This window comes from Peromyscus leucopus, unplaced genomic scaffold, assembly GCF_004664715.2.
Source record: "Peromyscus leucopus breed LL Stock unplaced genomic scaffold, UCI_PerLeu_2.1 scaffold_1310, whole genome shotgun sequence".
NCBI lineage: Eukaryota > Metazoa > Chordata > Mammalia > Rodentia > Cricetidae > Peromyscus > Peromyscus leucopus.
The window spans coordinates 8796-26279 of NW_023504458.1; the positions used below are offsets into that span (position 1 = coordinate 8796).

The window sequence follows — 17484 nt, forward strand, 5'->3', positions numbered from 1 at the left end:
TATGAACCACCTGGCAACTCAAGAGGATAGTAGTATTCCAATCTTCATTCCATTCCTGTGATAAAGCACTGACCCAAAGCGACATGGGGAGGAAAGGGTTTATTTGGCTTACAGGTCCATCATCATGGGAAACTGAGGCAGGAACTGAAACAGAGACCGTGGTGGAATAATGCTTACTGGCTTGCTCCCTGTGACTTGCTCAGATTGCTTTTTTCATACAACCTAGAGCCACTTCCCCAAGGATGGCACCACCTTGAGTGGGCCGGGCCCTCATACAGACCAAACTGATAGAGGCATTTTCTCCATCAGATTTCCTGGCCCCAGATGACTAACTTGCATCCAGATGACAAAAAAGGCACAGATAGATTTGTTTTTAAGTTTAGTAGCTAACACTCAGAGTCCTTAAAATGTTTACAGTCTTATAACCAGACAGCCGGGCATTGGTGGTGCACACCTTTAATCCCAGCACTCAGGAGGCAGAGGCAGGCAGATCTCTGAGTTTGAGGCCAGCCTGTCTACAGAGCTAGGTCCAGCACAGCCAGGACTACACTAAGAAACCCTATCTGGGATGAGGGGGTAGGTGGGTGGGGGCATTGATCAACATCGTGCCGACCAGGGGAAGAGACCAGGATCCAGCCTCGACATCTCCTGATAGACTCTGTCAAAGGCTTCACTTTGAGCCACAGTGAAGAGATTCTTCCAGTCACCACAGATGCCTGTCAATCAAACACAGAAGGAAAAGCACCAGGAAAATGAGTCCAAATCCCACTTGCACAGCCAAGCCTGTCACACTCCCACCTCAACCATCCAGTTGTATTTTCTCTCAAGACCAAAATGAGTCATCCTACAATTTTCTGCTTCAGACCAACTGCCAACTGTCAAAACTACGTTAGCACAAAAGGGACAGGGCTTGCGATGATTTGAGGTTGGTACCTGTGAGCGTCCGTAATGTCAGGTGGAAAAATCCTAGTCTTGAAACTTTGAAGGAAAAACTGAGGGAATTTTCATACCTGCACCTCAGTCCTGCCCTCCATGTGAAAAGAAAAATAACTATGTGACAGAGATACAGGTTACAAAATGGACACTGAAAGTTTGTGACCTTCAACTTTTTTTACAACAAAGTTTGTATTATAGTCAAGGGAATATGGTTAAGTTACACAATGCTGTGATCAGAAAAATCTCTGCTAGGGAAATGGATGTGTTCTACATCACTTTTCTCCGTGTGGAATTGTTTTGTAATCCATTTCCACTGAAATACATAAATAGTCCAGTGCACAAACATCTCCCAATACTACTACTTTTTTAATCATATATGAACCATCAAGTGCCACCACCCTGGATCCCTGAACATCAGCAACATATTCTCTGCCTCTACAATTATTTTCTATTTTATGAATGTTACATAAATATATTATGTGTAGATTTGTTGTTGACTCTTGTCGCTCAGCATAAGGCCACTGGAATCCATCCAAGTTGCTACATCTGTCAGTAAACTCTGTTACTGACGAATGGCGTTGTATCTGTCATGTAGACACATGGATGTTTGCATGGGTTTTCTATTGTAAACCCTCTGAATTGGAAAGTGCTGTTCCTGTGACTACACCTCTGGTTTCTTACAGACGGATGTCACTGAGACTGACTGGTCTAAGTGTATAGACAGGACTTGTCCATCACACAGGCAGAGCCAGGAGGGCATAGGCACCTCTCCTTCTCTGCTTAACCATGGTTTAAGGATTCTCAGTAACGGATCTGTGGGCAGCGACTCTTCTGAAAGAATATGATGGAATATGAAACTAGCTTCCAAGCATGTCTGTTTTCATGACTCACGCTTCATGCAAACATCAAACACCTACCCATTTCTACAACACAACCTTGACACGATATCCTTTCTTACCCTTTCTCAGCAATGGTATATTGGAGACGGTGCCATCTTTGGGATTTCTTAGCATTAGGCTGTTGGACATGCTATTCTCTTTCATGACTGAAAAGGACAAGTTTCGGACAGCAGAATCAAGCTGTTCTGGAGTCAGATATTTGCCCAGAAATTGACACACTTTTTGCGTGCTGCCTCTGAGGTCCTGTGGGTGGAAAAGGAGTTATCAGGAGAGAGTGGATACAAGCACTGATGGTGACATAGCCCTTGAGTTCTCAAGAAGGTGAATACTTCCTTATTATGTGACCTGAACTTTTGTTTCCAACACCCTACATCATATACATATTCATATATAATATATACTGATATACATAACTATGTTATATATATTTATAAGTTCATTTCCAATTTGTGTCCCCTTGATTTCCTTTTGTTGTCTTATTGCTCTAGCTAGAACTTCAAATACTATATTGAATAAGTATGGGGAGAGCGGACGGCCTTGCCTTGTTCCTGATTTTAGTGGAATCGCTTTGAGTTTCTCTCCATTTAATTTGATGTTGGCTGTTGGATTGCTGTAAATTGCCTTTCTTATGTTTAGGTGTGTTCCCTGTATTCCTGATCTCTCCAAGACCTTTATCACGATGGGGTGTTGAATTTTGTCAAAGGCTTTTTCAGCATCTAATGAGAAGATCATGTGGTTTTTTTCTTTGAGTTTGTTTATATGGTGTATTACATTGACGGACTTTCGTATGTTGAACTATGTTATATATATTTATAAGTTCATTTCCAACTTGTGTCCCCTTGATTTCCTTGACCATCCTTGCATCCCTGGGATGAAGCCTACTTGATCATGGTGGATAATTGTTTTGATGTGTTCTTGGATTCTGTTTGCCAGTATTTATTGAGTATTTTTGCAGCAATGTTCATGAGGGAGATTGGTCTGTAGTTCTCTTTCTTTGTTGCATCTTTGTTTGGCTTGGGAATCAGGGTAATTGTAGCCTCATAAAAAAATTGGTAATGTTTCTTCTGTTTCTATGGTGTGGAACAATTTGAAGAGTATTGATATTAGCTCTTCTTTGAAGATCTGGTAGAATTCTGTGCTGAAACCATCTGGTCCTGGGCTTTTTTGGTTGAGAGACTTCTAATGACTGTTTCTATTTCATTAGGGGTTATTGGTCTATTTAAATAGTTTATCTGGTCTTGATTTAACTTAGGTATGTGGTACCTATCCAGAAAATTGTCCATTTCTTTTAGATTTTCCAGTTTTGTGGAGTACAGGTTTTTAAAGTATGACCTCATGATTCTCTGGATTTCCTCAATGTTAGTTGTCTAACTTTTCATTTCTGATTTTGCTAATTTCGATGCTCTCTCTCTCTGCCTTTTGGTTATAATATATTTTATATTATGTTTATAAGTTGTATATGATGTATATGCTATATGATATGTTATGCAGTATAATATGAATACATAGATTTATAATAAATGCATGTGTGTAAATTTATAATGTATATATATATATATATATATATATATATATGATGCATGTGCATACAGTGAGCACTGAGGCCAGAAAAGGACAATGGATCTCTCTGAGTTGGAATTAGAGGTGGCTGGGAGCCACCATGTGGGAGCTGGGGATCGAATCCAGGTCCTCTGTAAAGGCAGCATGTACTCTTAGCCACTCAGCCATCGCTCCAGCACCAACTTCACAGTTTTCATACTCTGTCTTACATTGTGAAGGGATAAAGGAGTCATGAAAAGAAAACCCATTCCTTCGTCAAGTCTGCCTGCCAGCCACCAGCTCAGAAAAAAAGTGTGTGTGTGTGTGTGTGTGTGTGTGTGTATGTATGTGTCTGTGTGTGTATGTGTCTGTGTCTGTGTGTATGTGTGTCTGCATTTGTGTCTGTGTCTGTGTGTGTGCCTGTGTGTCTGTGCATATGTGTGTGTCTGTGTGTGTGGCTGTGCATGTCTGTGCATGTGTGTGTGTCTGTGCACGTGTGTGTGTGTGTGTGTCTGCATCTATGTCTGTATCTGTGTGTGTGCCTGTGTATGTCTGTGCATGTGTGTGTCTGTGCATGTGTGTGTATGTATGTGTGTTGCATGTGTATGTCTGTGTCCATTACTCTGTGTGTGTGTCTGTGCATGTGTGTATGTGTGTGTATGTGTATGTCTGTGTGTGTGTCTGTGTGTGTGTGTGTGTGTGTGTGTGTGTGTGTGTGTGTTTGTATATGTTCATGGAGGCCAGAAGAGAGTATCAGATTCCCCTGGAGCTATTGTTACAGGCAGTTATGAGCTAACTGGCATGGGCTTGGGCCCCAAACTCAGGTCCTCTGGAAGAGCAGCAAATGCTCTGAACAGCTAAGCCAACCTCAACCCCTGACTTTTCCTTATGAAAAACAAATCAATTTTAAGTGTATAAAATGTAGGATTTCATTATGTCACTTTTTATACATGTGTATCATTGTACTGAACTCATGTTCACCTCATCACCCATCATGCTTTGCTGTCCACCTTACCCCTTCCTACTTACCCTTTCCCTCACCTGAACAGTCCATCTCCTGCTTCTCCCTGTGTGCCCCCCACACGGCTAATCTAGATTTCATATAAAATACATGAAATATTTTTTCTGCTCCTCCCCATTACACTCATCATTACCCTTGGTTACCAACTTTTCATTGGCAAATTTTGTTGGGAAAAAACAAGACTCATGAATCCAACTGGATGTAAATTAGATTGAAAAGTGGAGGCCCAAAATGAACAGGCACTTTCTACAAAAATACTGTATACCACAGAAAGAAATGGGAATTTCAGTGGTCACTGGATTAAATCAGCCAATAGAAGGGATTTGAAAGAGAGAAGGAGTTGTATGAAAAAAACACTTCTTTTGGAGTATTGGAATTGCTGTATATAATACATAGTTTACAATGGTGAGATTCCTGTTGGCCAGTTCTTAGTTCTGACTTAAGACTCGAGCCTGGAACATTCTCTAAAAGTCTATATAAAAGGTCCTTGCCTAAGTTTTATGTTCGATACTCCATCTGATTGTCCCTGGGCCCCAATATGAAGCTATTGAGGTGCCTGCATCAAATGTGTTGATGTGGTCAGGTTGCCAGGGTGGGAGCCACTGTGACAACTTTCGTGTACTAATGTTGTTGAGCTTGAACCCAGAGCATGTGCCAGGCTAGCGTTCTGAACAAAAGCCATCAGATTCTTACTCTGAAACTGAAGGAACGTTTAGATGAAGCACGTGTCTTTAATAAGACGTGGCTAAGACTTATCAACCACACATGTAGCACGACATTCACTATTCTAGATAGTTGTCACTTTTATTGTGTTAGTTGAATACTACTGTTTTTGCAGTTTCAGGAGAACAGTGAGTCACAGGATGAGTTAGAACGCGCTGAGGTTATGCAGGCAATGAAAGGCTGGGTTTTACACACCTTCCCTCTTTGGGTTTGATTTTTCTGTTACCATGATAAAATACTGACCAATAACAACCTGGGGGAGGAGGGGCTTATCCAGCTTCTGGGTTTTGAGCATCATGGAGGGAAGCCAGGCAGGAACTTGAGGCAGGAACTGAAGCAGAGCCCACAGAGGAATGCTGCTCACTGACTTGCTCCCTCTGGCTTACTCAGCTACCTTTCTTATACATCCCAAGCCCACTGCCTATGGATATAGCACCCAGAGTGGCGAGGCTCCCCTACATTAATCATTAATTGAGAAAATCCCTCCAGACATCTAGTAGAGGCATTTTCTCCATGGATAGCTCCTCTCACAGGTGTGTCAAGTTGACAACGATGCTAACTATGATAGTCTCCCACTCACTTACTCGATTGTTTACCCCTAGAGAAATACAAAGGAAAGGAACAAAGGCAGATATGAGCAATGTAGGAAACACAGTAAAAGAGAATTACCCTCTGTAGCTCCTCATAGGACATTAGTAGAAAGTTCTCTGTGTCTCTCCTGGTTAACCATCCAAGTGTGTGATCAAACCAGGATCCAAAAATCACTACAGAGATAGGGGAGAAAAAGGAAATTATTAGTGAACGTTGCACCTCATGAATATTTATTCTTATTCCTGATTGGAGGATGGCATTTACTTTGAGGAAGGTAAAGAATGTCAAGTTTCTACCTCTAGAGGTCTATAACACAATTATGACATTGTCCAAGAAAGCTCACATGTGTTTTTTAGAGGAAAAAATTATTCATGCTTACTACCTACATATTTAAAAGGATTTTTAAACCTTATTTCATGTGTATGGATGTTTGCTGATATGTGTTTATGTGCACCACATAGGTGCAGTGTTTGCAGAGACCAGAAGAGGGTATAATACCTCTTAGAACTGGAATTGCAGATGATTTTAAGCCATCATATGGGTGCTGAGAACTGAACCTGTGTCCTCTGACAAAGCAAAAAGAGTTAACCACTGAACAACATCTCCAGCCCTGCCTCTTTGAACCTCTAACTAGAAAAGTGTATAAAAAGAGCAGGATAAAATCCAAATACATGTAAGAAGTATTTTATGAAGCAATCATAGATTTATTAAATAATACTTCATTGTGAGTAAAATACGAAGAACTGACTAAATGAATCAGTGGGTAAAGGCACTTGACCCACAGCCTGATGATATGAGTTTTATCCCTGAAACCCACATGGCTGAAGGAGAGAACTGACTCCCACAAGTTGTCCTCAGACATCCACACATGCACAATGGCATGTGTGAAACCCCATACACACACACACACACACACACACACACACACACACACTAAATTAATGAATATAATATCTGAAAACATGCAACTGAAATATAAAAATAAAGGATAGATAATCATTCATACCTATATAGTATATCATACAAGAATTGATTTTTCTAAGTGAAAAATGCATTAAATGAAAATCAGATTGCATCTGGTTGTCCATAAAATTCTTGACATCACACTGAGTAAAATTTTAAAACATTAGTTTTTGTTATTTTAACATATGTATATGTTAAATGCATATGTATATCTGTGTGGGTATTGCATTCATGAATGCAGTGTCTGGGGATGCCAGAAGAGGGCACTAGACCCCTGAATATGGAGTCACAAGCCCTTGAGATAAACCTAGCATGGATGCTGGGAACCAAACTTTGGCATCTGCAAGAGTAGTATAGGTATTTCCTTCTTTAAGTTGGAAAAGTTTTCTTCTATGATTTTGTTAACTATATTTTCTATGCCATTGTGTTGGTATTCTCCTTCTTCTATCCCTATTATTCTTAGATTTGGCCTTTTCTTGGTGTCCCAGATTTTCTGGACATTTTGTGTTATGACATTTTGGGCTTTGCTATTTTCTTTGACTGACAAATCTATTTCCTCTATTGTATCCTTTATACTCTTCCATCTCTTGTATTCTGTTGGTTATGCTTGCATTTGTGTTTCTGTTCATTTACTCAGATTTTCTATTTCCAGCATTCCCTCTGTTTGTGTCTTCTTCATTTTTTCTATTTCCCTTTTCAGGTCTTGAACTGTTTCCCTCACATGTTTAATTGCTTTTTCATGGTTTTTGTCTTTCTTTAAGGGATTTATTGATTTCTTCCAACATTTTTTTGTCTTTTCCTCAATTTCTTGATTTCTTCCAATTTTTTGTTTGTCTTTTCCTCAATTTCTTTAAGCAAATTTTTCATTTCCTCTTTAAAGGCCTTAGCATCTTCATGAAGTTATTTTTAAGGTTACTTTCTTCTGCTTCTTCTACATTGTGATGTTCAAGTCTTGCTATTGTAGAACCAGTAGGTTCTGGTGTTGCCGTATTGCTGTTTATGTTGTTGTATGTATTTTTGCACTGGTGTCTCCCCATCTCTTCCTCCAGTAGGTACAAAAGATGCCTGTGTCTGAGTGAGCTGCTATTGGTCCAGTCTGTGCTTGCTGTGTCTGTGTCTCAGGAGGCCACTCTGGGTCCAATCTTAGCTCTTGATCTAATTGGAGCTGGCAGATTCTGTGTCTCAGGGAGCTGCTCTTGATCCAATCCAAGCTGACTGGTTCTGTGGCTCAGAAAGCCACTGGGGTTGCAGGGGGATGGATATTGGGGCAGGCCATGGGTCTTGTGGATTGCTAGGTCCAATAGGGTTTTGATGGAGGAGCTTGCCCACAGGAGTTTTCCCTGCTGGCCGGCAACTGGGGCAGAGATATGATAGGTATTGTTTAAATCTGGTTTTGTCACAGAATATTTTGTTTACTCCATCTATGGTGATTTAGAGTTTTGCTGGGTATAATAGTCTGGGCTGGCATCCATTGTCTTCTAGTGTCTGCAAAATGTCTGTCCAAGACCTTCTAGCTTTCAGGGTCTCCAGTGAGAAGTCAAGTATTATTTTGATAGGTCTGCCTTTATATGTTACTTGGCCTTTTCCTTTGCATCTCTTAATATTATTTCTTTATTCTGTATATTTAGTGATTTGATTATTATGTGATGAGAGGATCTTTTTGGGGTCCAGTCTATTTGGTGTTCCATAAGCCTCTTGTATCTTCATAGGCATTTCCTTCTTTAGATTGGGAATGTTTTCTTCTATAATTTTGTTGAATATACTTTCTGTGCCTTTGAGCTGGTATTCTTCTCCTTCTTCTATCCCCATTATTCTTTTTTTTTTTTTTTTTTTTTGGTTTTTTGAGACAGGGTTTCTCTGTGTAGCTTTGCGCCTTTCCTGGAACTCACTTGGTAGCCCAGGCTGGCCTCGAACTCACAGAGATCCTCCTGCCTCTGCCTCCGAGTGCTGGGATTAAAGGCAGTGCACCACCACGCCCGGCTATCCCCATTATTCTTACATTAGTCTTTTCACGGTGTCCCAGACAGCATGGATGTTTTGTGTTATGACTTTGTTGGCTTTAATGTTTTCTTTGACTGACAAATCTATTTCCACTATTGTATCTTCAATGCCAGAGATTCTCTCTTCCATCTCTTGCATTCTGTTGGTTATGCTTACATCTGTAATTCCTGTTCATTTATTCAGATTTTCCATTTCCATCATTCCCTTTGTTTGTGTCTTCTTTATTGCCTTTATTTCAATTTTCAAGTTTTGAGCTGCTTCCTTCACCTGTTTAATTGCTTTTTCTTGGTTTTCTTTAAGGAATTTATTGATTTCTTCCAATTTTTTGTCTTTTCCTCAATTTCTTTAAGGGAATTTTTCATTTCCTTTTTAAAGGCTTCTGTCATCTTCATAGAGTCATTTTTAAGGTCATTTTTTCTGCTTCTTCTACTTTGGGATGATCAGGTCTTACGGATGTAGAACCACTAGGTTCTGGTGCTGCCATAGTGCTCTTCATGTTGTTGACTGTATTCCTGCACTGGCGTCCACCCATCTCTTTCTCCAATTGGTGTCAATGATGTCTGTGTCTCAGGGAGCCACTCTTGGTCCAATTAGCACTGGAGGTATTTGTGTCTCTGAGAGCTCTTGGTCTAGTTGGAGCTCTTGGTCAAATCAGAGCTAGTGGAGTCTGTGTCTCAGGGTGCAGCTGCAGTCTTGGGGGATGGGTGGGTTTGGGGATGGGTGGGGCTTGTAGATTACAGGTCTGATGTGGGGGTGGTCAGGCCTGCCAGCAGGAGTCTTGTCTACTGCCCTGCAACTGAGGCTGCAATAAGTGGTGTCCCAGAAAAAACATTTTACTAGCAGAGTATGTTTTAACTTTATTTCATGAATTAATTATTATAACTTGAGGAACAGTACTGAGTTATAACCATGAGAAAGCATTCCTGTCTGTCTCCTGTCCCAGTGTCATGCCAAAGAACCTGTTTTCTTCACAGTTAGATCATTATGTTATGAATCAACACAGATAGGGTTGCAAAATAATTAGAATTTCCTTTTGGGTTGAGGATCAGATTCTTGTACAAAGTAACCTGGGGGCTTGAGAGATGGCTCAGGGCTTAAGAGTGTCAAAGAACCCAAGATTGGTTTGTAGCATCTTCATTTGGACAACTTACCATTGTCTGTAACTACAGTTCCAGGAGATCCAACTCCCTCTTCTGGCTTCTGTGGGTACTACACACACACACACACACACACACACACACACACACACACACACACACACACGCGCGCACATGCACATGCATGCACACACACACAAACCAAACTGGAATAGACAGACTTGATCTCTATGATGAAGGATGTATGCACTGGTGGGATTTACACTATAAAATTACTAAGACATGAAAACCCAACATCATGTTGAATGGTGTGGTTGATGTCAGTGGGATTTTCTTCAGCCTCTCTTGTGGAGTATGTTGTCTTCATTTGCAGGTGAAGAAAAGAACAAAATTATTTTCTGAGGTGCTGAGATGGAAAACTAAGCATGCAGCTATCATCAGCTGCCTTGCCTCGGTTTCTCCCAACATCACTTGGAATCTGTGTCCAGGTCTTTACAGAGGGAAGCCCTAAAAGCAGGGGCATAGAACATCTTGTCATCCACATATTGTGAAAACTCTAGTACCATTGAATTCTTACATAGTGTATCTCCACACCTAGTCATCACCAGGCTCCCATATGTGATCCCTCATGACTGCTGATCCATACTTATACACCAATTTTCCATCTTCTGATGTTTTATTCCATTTCCTTCTTCAATGTTTGACATGTTTCATCTTAGAGTTCTTTCACTTCTTGGATGAGGGTTATCTTGAAGGCAGAGGGGGTGGAAAGATGTTAAGAACTAGAGAATCTGAGAGTTTTCTGTGAGACTGTGCCACCTAGTCATATCAGAAGCTACACCCATAAAGTCTCACCAATATGACCGTCTAAACATGACCTGGACATGAGTAAGGGACTGAGCTCAACAGATAGATCGCCATAAAAAGAGAAATAGAATAGATGGTTATGAATGGATGCTAGGAGACTGGAACAGAAGGATCAAGTAGGTAAGGGGGAGGGAAAGAGGGATGAGGAAGAATATACAGTGAGAGAAAGCTAAATTTAGTGCCATTTGAATAGTAATATAGAAACCTAACAGAAGCTTCCTAAAATACACACATATATAAAGGCAATCTAAATGAAATCACCTCTTTTGTGAATGTCTTTTCTGAATTTGTTAACAAGGGAAACTATAACTATATAGTCTTCAACTCCATCAGAGACCTGAGAAGGATATAATATTATCTGAGTAAACAGGAAGTGCAAAGCAAACAATTTCCAAAATTAAGAAATGACAGAAACAGCTGGCCATCTGGACAGTCATCCAAGGTTCCTCTCTAATGTTAGGGCATTTATCTTCAGCCTACAGGCCTAGAATATCTGACATAAAATGTTTCATATTTCTTTCTCTCACTATGCTATTGTTATATTAAAACTTCAAAGGTTCAGAGTTCTAACATTAATCAATAAAGTTCTGATAAGCTATTAATCTAGCTCTGGTAAACACTATTATTATCATAGTTACAAGCTCAAGATTTTAAATTTCCCTTTGGTTGTTTCTCTAAATATAGAGTTAAAAACATTTGTCTAATCTATATACACCCAGTCTTCTAGAAAAATGTTAATGCTTATAACCAAAATTATTTTTATGTTCACAAACATTTACTATGTTCAAAGGTCTGAGTCTACTGCCTTTTCTACAATGTGAATGTATACAAACTACAAACAATGAAAATGCTAACATATCTGGAACTTTTGCTTCTAAAAAATAAATAAGAGGAATCGAGTTGGATCCACCTGTCACAGGTCAAAATGGGCTCTGGATAAGTATTACCAATCAATAACTTGTTTACCCAGCTGCCTATTCCTAGGGTTATGGGACCTCTTCCCCTTACCCTGATTTTGGGATGCCCCTCCCCCAGCTGCCAGAACCATGGACCTGGAAGTTTCAAATGCACACTTAAGAAAAAAATTTTCCCCCTAAAAGTCCTTAACTTTGTTTCCTGCTCTTAATATACATCTGTTCCAGCAGATTTCCAATCAAAGACTAATTAAAGACTGCTCCAACTGCTGCCTGCATGCCCCTAGCCTCAGATGGTCTTACAGAACCTGGACAGCAAATAACACAGCCTGCTTGTACTGGACTTGGTCAGTGTTCCAGTTTTTGAGGTCTCCAGAGATGCCCCAATGTCAGCACAAGGTAGTCATAGACTATTACATCACTCCTTGTCATGCATTCAACAAAAGGGCCAGGGGGTTACGTTCCAAACCCAGGACATAGTGACTGAGGATTTTGTGGTTGATCAAAGTGGTCAAGTCACTCCTCCTTCTCTAGTTTTTGGCTATGATTGCTCTGCTCTCCATGCAGGTCCTGCTATCTTTATTACCAATATGTGCTGCTCAGGAAGAATTCTGGGCTTATGTCCCAGAGCCACCTCCATTTGACCCTGAAACTTGGAATTTTGAGGAAGTGAGAATGGTGGTTAATGACTGTAAGCTGATGGGGGGAGATAGAGATGCTTTTGTTTATTATAACATTTCTGGTCTCCTAAATTATACAGGACATACAGATGCCTTGCCTATCTGCTTCTCACCTGATATCACTCCTGAGCCTGGATGTGCTTCCCTCTCTTATAGAACATTGCTGGTTGACTCTCCTAGAGAGTTTTTCTCTTTTGTTTTGGGAGCTGATAAATCCCTCCCACTCAATTGGCTACTACTAAAGAGAGACTTCCCTAAGGGGTTCCTGATTGCTTACCCCAGGGCAAATACAATCATTCATGGGAGTCTGTTGGTCCTGTTACAGGGTATCCAAGTTGCCTATGTTTTTTTCTAATAAAAGTATTGTTTATTTCCCTAAGGATGTCCAAAATAAAATTTATGAACGGTCTGTTTATAGTCCCGCTCATGATTATACACAATATCTGACTACCAATAAACAAAGATTTCCTTGGTGGGACAAACAATTTTTAGTAGCAGGGCAACCTGTTCCTCATTGGTTTTCACCTGTTTTGGGTCAAACTTTCACCTCATTTATACAATTTATTTGCAGCCACTGATTATACTTACATTAAAAGGCCTCTGCAGTCCTTCACAATCATGAGTAGCCTTTGGGTCCACCTTGCTGCTCCTTTTGCTGTACTGACAGGTGGAGATTTGGGGTCTTTACATATTACAAAATCAAATTCTACTTACAATATTTCCTGTATTCGTGTTATTGCTAACTGTCATTATTCATCATACTTTTCCTCCACATAATTCCTGATTGTTAGACAATCTCCTTTTGTTTTGCTGCCTGTAAACTTACCTTTGCCTTGGTTTGATGATCCTGGTATTTATGCCTTGGAGACTGTTTCCCAAGCTCTTCTCATCCAAAGTGATTTGTTGCAGCTTTGATGTTTGGGTATTACTGCCCTGATGTCTATTGTAGCTTCTGTGGTGGCATCTACCACAGTTCTGGTACAGCAAGTACATACATCATGCTAAAAATGTATCCAAAAATGTTTATCTGGCACTTATTACACAAGAAAACATAAAGGGTTAGTGGATTGGGTTGATGTTTTAGAAGAGGCTATATTATATATGGGCACTCAAATTCAGAATATGAAAGTCAAACTCATGGTGTCTTCTCATGCACCTTATAAATGTATATGTGTTACCCCTTTGCCTTATAATAATGACTCTGGTTTTACTTGGAAGCAGATTCAGATACAGGTTAAAAAATTAAAATGTAGCTAGAGTTTTCCTGGTCCTGCCTGGTCCACGGTCAGGACAAATCTCTCTCACCCACCAGTCCCAGACCCCATTCGCTCAGACCCAACCGAAGTAAACACACAGAGACTTATGTTGATTACAAACTGTATGGCCACAGTAGGCTTCTTGTTGTCTAGTTCTTATATCTTAAATTAACCCATTTCTATTAATCTATAAGTTGCCACGTGGCTCGTGGCTTACCGGTATCTTAACATCTGCTTCTCATCCTGGCAGCTGGCAGCCTCTCTCTGCCTCAGACTTCCACTTCCCAGAATTATCCTCTCTCTCTATCCCGCCTATACTTCCTGCCTGGCTACTGGCCAATCAGCATTTTATTTATCAATCAATCATAGCAACATATATTCACAGTATACAGGACATCCCACAGCAGAGCAGGATGTGTCTGTCTCAATATTTAGTTAAGGCTGCAAAAATGCTGAACTCTATGTCTAGAATAAGGTCATGCAGGGGGTAGGAAAGTGTACTTGGGGAACCATAAAGGGGAACTGCTGTGGGATGGTCTGTATGTCACATTGCTCTGATTGGCCAATAAATAAAACACTGATTGGCCAGTGGCCAGGCAGGAAGTAGGTGGGACAAGGAGAGAGGAGAATTCTGGGAAGCAGAAGGCTGAGGCAGAGAAACACTGCCAGCCACTGCCATGAAAGCCGCATGTGAAGACACCGGTAAGCCACAAGCCACGTGGCAAGGTATAGATTTATGGAAATGGATTAATTTAAGCTATAAGAACAGTTAGCAAGAAACCTGCCACGGCCATACAGTTTGTAAGCAATATAAGTCTCTGTGTTTACTTGGTTGGGTCTGAGCAGCTGTAGGACTGGCGGGTGACAAAGATTTGTCTTGACTGTGAGCAAGGCAGGAAAACTATAGCTACAGGGAACAATGGGGACTTTCATGATGATTGTGATGTATTTCTTAAAATGTGATGTATTTCTTAAAAGCCAAAAATAGGAGCCAATAATAAAGCTGTTCATATAACCCTGGTAAGAGAAACTCTATTTAAGCATAAATAAAGACAGCCTGAGCTATTTGGGGCCACGTGAGAGTAGTCCACTTGGTGATCAGAAGTTTTCCCTGTGCAGATGCCCCTTCCCTGTCTCAGGACCTGTACCCAAGCCGAGGCTAGACCCTGGCAGGTATCAGTGTATAGGGATAATGGAAAGGTTCTGGGGTCAGCACTCTGAGGAATTAAACCCGGGACTTCACCACATTCCCTGTTTTCTGTCCTTACCTTGTGCTTCATTGAAAGAAATATAGTCTGAGGACAGTGTGGAGCTTGAGAGTTGAGTGAGGTGCTGTGGAATGTCTTTTTGTATGCTGTGAATGTGTGTTGCTCTGATTGGTTGATAAATAAAGCTGTTTGGCCAATGGTGAGGCAGAATAAAGTTAGGCAGGACATTCCAACTAGAGAGAGAGGAAGGAGAGGGCAGAGCAGAGGAGACGCTGCTAGCCGCCGCCAGGAGAAGCAAGATGTAAAGATACTGGTAAGCCACAAGCGTGGCAAGGTATAGATTTATAGAAATGGGTTGATTTCTGATATAAGCGCTAGCTAGCAAGAAGCCTGCTATGGCCATAGTTTAAAAATAATATAAGCCTCTGTGTGTTTATTTGGGTCTGAGCAGCTGTGGGACTGGGCAGGACACAGTGAAACTTCCAGCTACAGTGAGGTCCCTGCCCCATCATCAGTGCTAAGAACTAGGGCCCCTATTTAGTCCAGAGGGCCTTTTTTGTTCTCCTCTCTAGACCCTCAGGAAGATCCACAGCTGACTCCTCCCTTCTGCAAACACCTGCCTCCTGTGTGCTCTGGTCTCATTCTACCCTGGTTTTCTTGGACCCACATGTCTCCTCCCTCCTCTTCCTGTTCTGGCTCCTTGGCATCTGTCTGGTTGTTAACATGCTCCTAGGATTTCAGATCATGTGACTAAATGAGCCCTGATGCTCCCAATAACTCCACCCATTCACCAACTTGTCACAAGAGACACCTTCTTGACCAGGCTCCCAGCAGTGGTTAAATTTAGAGCAGAGGGCAAACTCCTTAGCCCAGCTGAGACAATATGCTAATAAATGCAGTATGTGTGTGGTGCAAAATGTTTGGAAAAAACAGAGTGGAGTAAGGGCATTGAGTGTGTGGGCCAAAGAGGGCCAGTGTGAATTACAAGGGTGGACACTGAAAGGTGTCTTCCTAGGGGAAGCCTGGATAGAGAGGTCCACAGAGATATCTAGGAGACCAGCAGCTGTAGGCAGAAGACACAGCAGAGGCAAAGAATTGGAGCAGGAAGGCAGGTTGTGTGATTGGAGACAAGACAAGGATCAGAATGTCAGGATAACAGGTCATATGGTGGGGATCCCCAATAGCCAATGAGAAAAGCAGGGAACAGCCGTGTAAGCGGGTCAGGGTCCTCGACTGTAGATGCCACCCCACCCCTTCCCTTCTGCAGCCATGTTTACTTCCCCCCTCTCCCCATTCCAGTTTTTTAACATTCTACAGTAAAGCACCCAATTAGAACATAAGTTACCCTATATGAAGGACCAAGAAGCCAAAGAGGTGTAAAAGGTTTTGTTCTAGATATTCTGCTGTCTGACTTTGAGGGAAAAAATCCCACATAGTGTGCTAGCACACGATACAGACCACTTCATGCAAAAGAGCCTCATGGCTAGGGAGTTGACTTCCTCAAAGTGCAGACAAGAAACTGAGAAGGCCTAATTAACAACAAGAAGAAGGACCTATAATGTTGCTAGAAAGGCTAAAGGATCATATGAAAAAGTGGTTGGAATTAGACATTAGTAAAGGAATGTGTAACTATCAATGGCCAGACATAGTAAAAATGTTTCAAAGAACTGAGTGACAAAAGGGTAAGGACTTAAAAAATCTATGGAGAGAGGTGCAACATGTCTATTTAGGAAGAAACAAAGAAAAACAGAAGCCAAAGGCTGACTGTTAACTATGACAATCCACACTAATAATGGTGGACATGGACAAGGGTCTGGGAAATCAAGGTCCAAATATAAGGAAAACAAATGCTATCAATATAAGGAAAGGAAGTTTTCTCTCTTACAACTGAAGCGGAAATGATAGTCCTCATGACTTTCAGTGAGGATGAAGGGTCACTGAACGGTGTCTTTTGTCTCTCCTTGGTGGATCACAGTCCTTTTGACAATGTGCCACACATCTTGTTAGGAGGTAAACTTTTTTCTAACCATATGGAGAGAGAAAGAACAGAGATGTGACATTCCAAGTGGAAAAAAAAAAAGATTTACTACAAAAAAAAAAAATCTTGTGTTGGGAGGGAAGCTAGAGAGTTCAGAGGACATTTGTCCTTACAGAGGACTCAGGTTTCAATTCCCAGACCATAAATCTTGATGCATAAGCATCCATACTTCCAGTTCCAGGAGATATGGTGCCGTCTTCTGCACATATGAACAAGCAGGTAAAACACTCACACATAAAATAAAATGAACAAATCTAATTCTGTGTGTATATTATGGCTTCGAGTTTATGGTTTAAGATTTATTTATTTATTATTATGTATACGTGTTCTGCCTGCATACCATGGAACACTTCTGGTGTTCTGCCTGCACACCAGAAGAGGGCACCAGATCTCATTATAGATGGTTGTGAACGACCACGTGGTTGCTGGGAATTGAACTCAGGACCTCTGGAAGAGCAGCCAGTGCTCTTAACCTCTGAGCCATCTCTCCAGCCCCGAGTTTATTGTTTTTGTGGGATTCCTGAGTGTTCAAATGAGTGAGTCTCTTATTCTTGTGCCTTCTTTGAGGCTCTTTTCCTTCTGTTTCTTAGTCCACCCAACTTTGATGTGATCTTTTTCTTTTAATCTCATTATATTTCATTTTGTTATATTTTGATATTGTCTCTTAGAATTCCATCCTTTTTAATGAGATAGAGAAGGGGAGTGGATCCAGATGGAAGGGGAAGGAGACAGGTTCTCTGAGGAAGTGAGA

General features: G+C 41.0%; 1 protein-coding gene across 1 annotated transcript; it reads right to left on the minus strand.

Moving 5' to 3' along the window:
• Nucleotides 1-576: 576 nt before the first annotated feature.
• On the minus strand, nucleotides 577-5889 carry LOC119087110 (3-beta-hydroxysteroid sulfotransferase-like). Its single transcript, XM_037201747.1, has 3 exons — nucleotides 5788-5889; nucleotides 1895-2078; nucleotides 577-716 (listed from the first exon to the last, which is right to left on the minus strand). The coding sequence occupies exons 1-3, from the start codon at nucleotides 5809-5811 to the stop codon at nucleotides 598-600; spliced, it is 327 nt and encodes a 108-aa protein (XP_037057642.1). The 5' UTR covers nucleotides 5812-5889; the 3' UTR covers nucleotides 577-597.
• Between the last annotated feature and the right edge of the window lie 11595 nt (nucleotides 5890-17484).

What these genes read in the sequence shown, in the direction of transcription:
- LOC119087110 (XM_037201747.1), bottom strand. Translation starts at nt 5,811, where the DNA reads ATGTCCTATGAGGAGCTACAGAGG. An exon ending in CCTATGAGGAGCTACAGAGG is followed by an intron (nt 2,079 to 5,787) that starts GTAATTCTCTTT and finishes TTCCACCCACAG; the next exon opens with GACCTCAGAGGCAGCACGCA. An exon ending in TATACCATTGCTGAGAAAGG is followed by an intron (nt 717 to 1,894) that starts GTAAGAAAGGAT and finishes TTTGATTGACAG; the next exon opens with GCATCTGTGGTGACTGGAAG.